We start from the raw sequence: 10,524 nt of genomic DNA on the forward strand, positions 1-10,524 counted from the left end.
TAATGACACCGCTCAAAGCAACCATCTCATTGAGCGCTCAGAACATCAGTAGTAACACTGCCACCTATGAAACTTGTATGCACAGAAGGGCATAAGGCTTCCACATCAGAACATATCAGCACTTTATTTAGTACAGTGACATGGACGGTTTCCAACTGAATGCAAAACAAACTGGATGGTTGGAACATAGTATCCTTCAGAAGATTTTACTTCAGAAAGGTCACACATAAATGTTGTCCATTATTCAGGCCACAGACTTTGACTGTATGAATGGAACTTTCATAAATTAATAATAAATTAAATAAATTAATAAGGACTTTATTGACCCAAGATAAATTTCCAAATCAAGCTAGTCGAAATAACGTGAATTATCTTTTTCCCAAGAGCTCTATTTTTAAATTAAGAACCATGTTATCTCTCCTTTCCCTTGCCCCCCAAAGCCAAGGAAGTACACTTTAAAATTTTTAATGATATCTACCCATCTTTAGAGTTTCTTAGATATAGATTTAATATTGATCACAATAATTGTACCTTTTGTGATGCTGACATTGAAACGACTGTATATTTATTCTTTGACTGTTCATTCAGTAGAGCCTTTTGGTCTGATACAGTCAAGTGGCTTAAAGTTTCAATGAAGCTGTCTTCTCAATGTTCTAAAAATTATATAATTTTTGGTCTAATAACGGAAAATGTACATACTCAAGTTGTACTGAATAATATTTTCATTTTGGGTAAATGTTATATTCATAAATGTAAGTGCCTTAAAACAAAGCCATTGTTTTTTGTTTTTCAAAAGGAATTTTGGATGTACTGTAAATCTGTAAGAATGTTCAAATGTAAATCTGGAAGGAGACTGTTTGGTTTATTGCAGAAATTTAAATTATTAGTAGACCCTATTGTGTCATTCTTTTTCTTTCTTTCTTTTCTCTCTTCATGTTTTTTTTTTTTCATTTGGATTGGTGCTCTGTTCTTGAGGATCTTCTTACGATCTTGTATTGCCTTATTGTATATGTTTTTTGCAATAAAAAAAAAACAAACAAAAGGCAATTGAAACTGTTATGACATTTCTTTCATGTTTTTATTTAGATTCTCTGTGCTCGTGTTCCCCTCTTGTGTCTGAACCTTGTATTACATTAATAGTTTGCTAGATGTACTGAATGTGTTTGGTATACAGGCTTAATAAATATTAATACATAGTTATTAATAGTTATCAATATTGCTAATAATAATAATAGTAGTGATTGGCATACTTTAAGCATTTTCTGTTAAATAATAATAAACCACAATGTCCCTTTTTATAACATCGCAACTATATTCATATTTGTTATAATGTTCTATTAAATTGTCTGTTTTCTCTAACATGTTCTCTCTAAAGTGCATTTGTATTTAGAAATACTATAAGAAAATTCTAAAGGCAGAATTTAGAATGTAATTTACAGTCTATTGTTGCGACATTGAGTTTTGCTGTTTTCTAATTAGCTGACAATAAATAGTTCTTATGTGATTTCCAATTATATTTAAAATTCATAACTGATGTTATTGATGAATTCAATGATAAACTGCCTTTAATTGAAAAATGAGTGTTTACTATTGTCACTTTGCATTATTGACACACTATTTTCCTAATTAATGCTGTACAGTTGCTTTGACACAATCTGTATTGTTAAAAGCGCTATATAAATAAAGGTGACTTGACTTGACTTGAAATATTCAAATGGTGTCCTGCATTTGTTTGAAAAACATTGTTTTGCAATGTAACATCATGTATGCGACAGTAAAATAAGCAGCAAAGACATGACACAATTTAATTCATAAGCAGTTTTATCAGTGTTATCCTGGACATGTGGCTGTTTATATTCATATTAAACACACACACATCAATCAGCTAGTGTGCACATACAGCTCAGCACATCAGTACTCACGTACAACCTCAGAAAATACTGAAAAATAATGACACCGCTCAAAGCAACCATCTCATTGAGCGCTCAGAACATCAGTAGTAACACTGCCACCTATGCCAAGGAAGTACACTTTAAAATTTTTAATGATATCTACCCATCTTTAGAGTTTCTTAGATATAGATTTAATATTGATCACAATAATTGTACCTTTTGTGATGCTGACATTGAAACGACTGTATATTTATTCTTTGACTGTTCATTCAGTAGAGCCTTTTGGTCTGATACAGTCAAGTGGCTTAAAGTTTCAATGAAGCTGTCTTCTCAATGTTCTAAAAATTATATAATTTTTGGTCTAATAACGGAAAATGTACATACTCAAGTTGTACTGAATAATATTTTCATTTTGGGTAAATGTTATATTCATAAATGTAAGTGCCTTAAAACAAAGCCATTGTTTTTTGTTTTTCAAAAGGAATTTTGGATGTACTGTAAATCTGTAAGAATGTTCAAATGTAAATCTGGAAGGAGACTGTTTGGTTTATTGCAGAAATTTAAATTATTAGTAGACCCTATTGTGTCATTCTTTTTCTTTCTTTCTTTTCTCTCTTCATGTTTTTTTTTTTTCATTTGGATTGGTGCTCTGTTCTTGAGGATCTTCTTACGATCTTGTATTGCCTTATTGTATATGTTTTTTGCAATAAAAAAAAAACAAACAAAAGGCAATTGAAACTGTTATGACATTTCTTTCATGTTTTTATTTAGATTCTCTGTGCTCGTGTTCCCCTCTTGTGTCTGAACCTTGTATTACATTAATAGTTTGCTAGATGTACTGAATGTGTTTGGTATACAGGCTTAATAAATATTAATACATAGTTATTAATAGTTATCAATATTGCTAATAATAATAATAGTAGTGATTGGCATACTTTAAGCATTTTCTGTTAAATAATAATAAACCACAATGTCCCTTTTTATAACATCGCAACTATATTCATATTTGTTATAATGTTCTATTAAATTGTCTGTTTTCTCTAACATGTTCTCTCTAAAGTGCATTTGTATTTAGAAATACTATAAGAAAATTCTAAAGGCAGAATTTAGAATGTAATTTACAGTCTATTGTTGCGACATTGAGTTTTGCTGTTTTCTAATTAGCTGACAATAAATAGTTCTTATGTGATTTCCAATTATATTTAAAATTCATAACTGATGTTATTGATGAATTCAATGATAAACTGCCTTTAATTGAAAAATGAGTGTTTACTATTGTCACTTTGCATTATTGACACACTATTTTCCTAATTAATGCTGTACAGTTGCTTTGACACAATCTGTATTGTTAAAAGCGCTATATAAATAAAGGTGACTTGACTTGACTTGAAATATTCAAATGGTGTCCTGCATTTGTTTGAAAAACATTGTTTTGCAATGTAACATCATGTATGCGACAGTAAAATAAGCAGCAAAGACATGACACAATTTAATTCATAAGCAGTTTTATCAGTGTTATCCTGGACATGTGGCTGTTTATATTCATATTAAACACACACACATCAATCAGCTAGTGTGCACATACAGCTCAGCACATCAGTACTCACGTACAACCTCAGAAAATACTGAAAAATAATGACACCGCTCAAAGCAACCATCTCATTGAGCGCTCAGAACATCAGTAGTAACACTGCCACCTATGAAACTTGTATGCACAGAAGGGCATAAGGCTTCCACATCAGAACATATCAGCACTTTATTTAGTACAGTGACATGGACGGTTTCCAACTGAATGCAAAACAAACTGGATGGTTGGAACATAGTATCCTTCAGAAGATTTTACTTCAGAAAGGTCACACATAAATGTTGTCCATTATTAACTTAATCTGCTGGTTTTACTTCTCAGTAGTAAATACAGGAGACTGGGGCTAGTTGTCACAGGGAATATTGTAATTTTGTAATACAGGTTGAACAAGTAAAATCAAAAGTACAATGACATTTGTAGGGTTTTTTTAATGGTTTTTGTGTGTATATGTGTGTAAAAATGCTTTAAGAAGAAAAGGCATTTATCAGCCTAACACATTACTTCATACAGTGTGACAACATGCCCCTGTATTGAATCTGTGTTGAATTTTAACTGTTTTTGTTTCCAGGACAGTACCGGTGAAAATATAGTAGCTAATAATAGCTTTCTCTAGACTTTATGGTTTATGTCTATACAGAAACTGACTTTAAAAATAAACCCACCCTGAGAAATAGTCACTAAAGTAAAAAAAGAAAAAGAAAAGAATTTGACAACTAGCCCAGGTCTGTTCTAATGGACCTGTAATTCTGAATATGAGTAGCATTCACTGCGTTGTTTTCACAGATTCTTTTTTTTTTTTTTTTATCTGCTCGTATTAGGCCCACAACTTACTCCAAGCAAGTATGTAAACAAACACTTCTTCCAAAAATTATCACAATGCAATTGGTAATGCAATGCAAGTGCAAGTGCGTTCTCAGCTTTGCCACAAGGGGCTCTATAGAATCTTAGCATGAACGGTCTATGGTCCGTTCCAACCAATAAAATAACACAAAATAAAGCAGCAGTGCTGTGGGTGAGGTCAGCTTCTAAAGATGATCTCACATAGGCATACTGTAATGCACACAACACAGACTGTAGCCTATTAAAAGCACTTCATTGATACACATGTACGCTGCCGAGATGCCTGTTGAAGAACGCAAGTTCTAAATATTGTGTACAAACATCTTCCAAATATCTGGTTCACAAAAATTCACAATCATAAATGTGATAAACTGCTGAATGTCAGTATAACATCAGACAGGAAACGTTTTAGAGATGCATGGCATATGAGAACTAATACATAGATGTCTCGGCAATGTTGAGTTTGTGTGCTGTCAGCGTGGCAAAAAAGGCAAAATATCAACAGGAGCCTGAGTCAGACATGTTGTTGGCTGATAGTCTGCGTACAAAGTAACTACAAAACACACCCATGACACGTTCTGCTACTACATCAGCATCAACTCCACTAACTTTAACAAATTATGAAAAAAAAAGAATAAGTCTGTTAATTAAGCCTGTATTTAAGTGCATAAGTCTGTTAGTGTGGTGTGGATGCCCTCTGATGGAGAATGACAGTCAGTAACACTTAAATAACCATCTCTAATGTGTCAATAAAGTGTTCACTTTGGCCTCTCATTACGTATTATTGCCAGTCCGATGAATGAAGATCCCTGTTTATAACATTTGTTCATCTGCACTGAGAAAGAAAGTGCAGAAAGTGCATTCTCTGCACTGAGAATGAACACATTATCCAGCTACTTCACCACACACAACAACTGTCAACACTGAGAAAGAAACCTTGAATCGAGAGAAAGAGAATAAGAATGAGAGAGAGAGTAAATTGTAAACTGTTAGAGCAATTTTTTGATATAAGAAAGACAGACAACGTATGAACAAGATATGAACAGATTGTTAGACAGGCAGATCACATAAAGACAGAGTGAGAGCAAGAGAGAGTATATAAATATATAAGAAGTATATAAGAAGATAGACAGAGATATAGTTAGATTGTTCAACAGTTTGCTAGACAGATATAAACTGACAGATTGTTAGACAGACAAATATAGCCATTGTTAAACAAATACTGTTGTCTGCGCCAATAGCCTTGTGGGCAGCATGCCAACATACAGCACTATGGGCATCCCGAGTTCGAATCCCGACTTGAGGACCTTTCCTGATCCCGCCTCCCTCTCTCTTTCCCACTTCGCTTCCTGTCAGATCTGATCTGTCTTATCATAATAAAGGCACACCAAAAAAACGCCCAGAAAAAAATAATACCGTTATAGACATTGTTTGATAGAGAGACTGTTGAGATATAGATGGATAGTTAAAAGGAAAGAGACAGAGAGATGCAGACAGATTGTTAGATAATGAGACAGACATATAGACATTGTTAAAGATATAGCCAGACAAAATGGAAGAGCGATAGCCAGATGCTTAGATATAGTTTGATCGAGATAGATAGTTTAACAATGTTAAACAGATATAGGCAGAAAAACAGGAAGAGAGATGGTTAGACAGTCTGTTAGACAGAAAGATATAGAGATACAGAAAGTTTGTTAGATAAGACTTCTATAGACATCAAACAGAATGAGCTATAGACAGCTAGAGGCAGACAAATTTAGACAGATTGTTAGATAGATGGAGAGTTTGTTAGACAGACAGATATAGATGTAGATATAAAGATACTGGTAGATAGACAGCGAAACACACTGTTAGACAGACAGGTAGAGACAGATAAACTGATTGTAGGGATGAATAGAAAGTGAGATAGAAACAGAGATAGAGGGAGAACACTATACAGAAAGGATTGATAAATGGGTGAGCTAGATAGACAAACAAAGATAAACAGATATATAGACAAGCAGATTCAAGGCTTTAATCTGAAGTGCATCAGTGTTGTTGTCCATCATTTATAAGTAACAACATACCTTATTTATTCTAGAAGTTGCCATTTGTAGGATCTGCTTGCCTTCTCACAAACGTTCATCAATGACTTCTAATCAGCAGTTTATTTCTCGGCACCTTTGTCAAACACCACTGATAAACGTGTTATCGGATCCCTGAATGAATGGATGATCACGAGCCGTGCCTCCTAATGACCCTGCAATCTCAGTTTCACTGAACGCATCCATAAAGGCGCTGTCACACAGCACTCCTTCATCAGCTCATGGCAGTTATCTTATCGGTTTGCAGAACAATGTGCTCGGCTAGCTGTTGTTATCCACTGTCATGTATTTGAGCGCGGCGAAACCGTAGCGCCGAGACATATTCTGCTGAAACTCCTCCTTCAGCGTCTTCAGACAAGCACGGTACTGTTTGTTCGAGCGGAACTTGGTGATGTCAAAACTGGGCGCGTGAGGCATGTGGATCATGTAGGCGTTGGGCAGAACCACAAACTCGTACTCCTGAAAATACACAACAAACAACATTTAGCACGCTGAAAGATCAGTCAGAGATTTATTTAATGCAGCCTTATATCACAAAGCATAAAATATTACAAAAAATGTCATTCATAGTTCAAGATCATGTAATGACTGAAGATAGGAATCATTTCACTCAATTACACTGCGGATTTGTTTATATAAGAAACAGCACTACTATGTAAAAAAAATAAAAAATAATAATATATATATATATATATTTTTTTTTTTTTACATAGTAGTGCTGTCAAACGATTAATCTTGATTAATCACATCCAAAATAAAAAAAATTGTTTACATAATATGTGTGTGTACTGTGTATATTTATTATTTATATATAAATTCACACATATACAGTATATATTTTGAAAATATTTACCTGTACTTACATGTATATGTTTATATTCATATAATTTATATTATATATAAATATATTTAGTATATAACACATTTCTCTTAAATATATACGTGCATGTGTATTTATATATACATAATAAATATACAGTACACACATATATTACGTAAACAAAAACTTTTATTTTGGATGCGATTAATCGCTTGACAGCACTAGTTTTAAGATTCTTTTAAGAACAGTTCTGAGTTGTTCATCCAATTCAGTTGTTGAGGGAGTCATTAGACTGATAACTCATGAGTTCAAGACTGACTGATTCATGACCATTAACCAATCCACTAAAAAGAACAGTTCTCAGTTCACACTCAATTCTGACTGCCACCTCAAATTGCACATAAACACTTACACAAAATATTTTTGTGTTATAGTAATAGTTCGATCACACTGTAAAAAGAGAAAGATGTCAAATTTGTCATAATTCCCTCAGTATTAAGAGTATTAGAAACACTCACACAGCAGCATTAACTAGTTTCTGTAATTTAATGGCAAGTTTATATTACAAAATATAGATGTTATAAATATACAGTAAATTTAAAAAAAATGAGACAATAAAAACCCTTTGCTACATTTATGATGTTAATAACAGTCAAAATGCATCATTGCAATTTGTGAAAAAGGTCCATTAAAGGAACAGTTGATGAAAAAAATTTAAATATGTTGAAAATTTGCTCACCCTCAAGCGATTCAATATTTTGTTTCTATATCAGAAGAGATTTGGATAAATTAACCATTACATCACTTGCTTACCAATGGATTCTCGGCATAAAGTTCCAACAGCTGATAAAAACGATTAGAATTTATCAATTAATATATCTATCATTAACATCTTGTAAATTGAAAAGCATTGTTTGTAAGAAACAAATCCATCATCAAGTGTTTTGACGTTTAAACCACCACCCCAAGTCAATCCCTTCTGTCAAAATGCACCATGTTTGTTTAGAGCTGAGCTTTTGGACTGTTTTTGCTTGTAAACAGTACTTGATCTGTACATATTTCTCTCCTGACTCAGATGAGACAACTTTTTCACTAGAGAAAGCAATATTATGGATAGAGGAATCGTATTTTAGATAAGCAACGATTTGAAGTTAAAAATGCCTTGATGGATTTATTATAAACATGCAGGTTTTCATTTCACAAGACATTAACTGATGAACTGAAGTTGTGTGGATTACTTAAAGGTCACATATTTTACACCTTTCTGGAGTTTTATTTTAAGTCTTGACAGTCCTTAAGAATATATATTTGCAGTATAAGTACCAAAAACCATCTCAATTTATTTTTACAGCTCCTCTCTCAAGAGCTCTGCAAAGAACAGGTCAATTTTGGCCTGTCTAATTAATATTCATGAGCCTCTCTTCTGATTGGCCTGTTGATTTCTGAGCGACGCACGGCCAGGCCAACCACAGGTAACTATGTATGCTGTAGCCTGCTGTGTGATACTCACAAGTAATGTCAATAGAAACACCGGTAATGATGGTCACTGCTGAGGGAAATGTTGTTCGGCCTTACATGTTTGAGCCGAAGTCAGACCCCGAATCGGCGATGACAGGAGACAACCAACCACCTCCTCAAACGCGCTTACAACAGGATGTTTCAGAATGGTAATTCAAGGTTTTTTTTTCAAACACAGAATGCAGTAAATACAAACCTAACCAGCCGAGTGTTTGCGATCACGTGAACTTGAAGACACTTGTACAAATGCGGATGGGTGACATGACTGGAAATTATTCCAGATTGGTGATGTAGTATTTGGCTGCTGTATTCTGTACTGTATTTTCCTGTGCTCAAACCTGCCAATCTAAAGGATCAAACGCCGTGTATGGCGTTTGAGGTAATTTATGAATTAGCATAGACTTATAGTCTAAATAAAACAATTAGCAACTGTTACTATTATTACACTTGTATACAAAACTTTGTATTATGCTTGTTATAGAGTGTGTGATGTCATGTGTATTACCACCGGTGGCGCGATTGTCACAGCGACCGTCACAGCCCTACTGTGCAATGATGTCGTTTCCTGACATCCAGACTGAACAGCGTTTTCTCGACATGTTTCCGTGTTGTTGTTGCTCAGCAATGGCATGGACGCGATGTTGTCAGGGGGTTTGGCAAAAGGAGAGTGGGACGGTGTTAACATGTTATTTCCTCCCTACTCTGTTCACATGGAAGAAGGTTCTTCCGGATTAAAAATTAGGGTAGCTCATGTGCTGGTTCAAAGGTGAGCGCGCGGGTAAAAAGGGGGCGTTGTTGTAGAGGAACAGTGTTGAACGGTGTTGGATATGTGAGCGAGGTGTTGAAAGGAATAAAGTGCGTTAACTGAGTAAACGTCGTTATTTGATTTAACATGGTAGCAGAGGATGGTTGAAGGATGGCAGCTAGTTATAAAGTTCCGCCGAAATTTGATGAAACCAGGCCATACGAGTGTTGGAAAAATGAAGTTAATATCTGGACGCGGGTTACCGAACTCGACAAAAAGAAACAAGCCCTCGTTGTTGCCTTGGGGCTTGAGGGGAGAGCCCGTGAAACGGCGATGGAAATACCTGCGGAGGATTTAGACAGTGATAATGGTATGGCAACGCTGATGGCTAAGCTGGACGATGTGTTCCTAAAAGAGGAAAAGGATCGCGCATATGACGTGTATTCTTATTTTGATGGAATAACAAAGAATAGTTCGGTTTCCATGGCGGACTACATAATTGTATATCTATATTGATGACCTCACTCAAGATCAAGTGAACCAGTTGATGCAAACAGAAACTTGCAGTTGCAGACCATTTCGCTTCGGAGATGGGAATTTGGTATATTCCACAAGAAATTTGAAATTACCAGCTAAAATAGGACTGACAAAATGCCTAATTGAAACAGAAGTTGTCAAGGTTGACATTCCACTCCTGCGGAGTAAAACGTCACTGAAAAAAGCAGGGACTATTTTGGACATGGAAAAGTACAGTGCAGTGATGTTCAAACAATCTATTCCTCTTGAATTTACTAGTTCTGGACATTACTGTGTCGATATCAGAGACAAAGACACTAAAAAAGATCAAACTGAAGAGGAAGTTCTAACAGTGACAGAAAATATGTCTCCAGATGAGAAACGCAAAGTCCTTCTGAAGCTCCATAAACAGTTTGGTCACGCGTCGGCAGACAGGCTACAGAGGCTCATTCACAGTTCAGGAAATAAGGACAAAGAATGTTTTACTATTCTACAACAAATAGTATATGACTGTGAAATAT

The 10,524-nt window shown here is 34.8% G+C and overlaps 1 protein-coding gene across 1 annotated transcript in view; it reads right to left on the reverse strand.

The window, feature by feature from the left end:
- Nucleotides 1–5,184: 5,184 nt before the first annotated feature.
- Nucleotides 5,185–10,524, reverse strand: part of large1 (LARGE xylosyl- and glucuronyltransferase 1) — a 40,207-nt gene continuing 34,867 nt past the window's right edge. Inside the window, exon 16 of the mRNA XM_016293008.1 lies at nt 5,185–6,863. Within this exon, the coding sequence (XP_016148494.1) occupies nt 6,666–6,863 (198 nt within the window). The 3' untranslated portion in view covers nt 5,185–6,665. The remainder of the gene's footprint in view (nt 6,864–10,524) is intronic.

The sequence above is a fragment of the Sinocyclocheilus grahami genome, unplaced genomic scaffold (genome assembly GCF_001515645.1).
Source record: "Sinocyclocheilus grahami isolate Dianchi unplaced genomic scaffold, SAMN03320097.WGS_v1.1 scaffold296.1, whole genome shotgun sequence".
NCBI classification, from domain to species: Eukaryota; Metazoa; Chordata; class Actinopteri; order Cypriniformes; family Cyprinidae; genus Sinocyclocheilus; species Sinocyclocheilus grahami.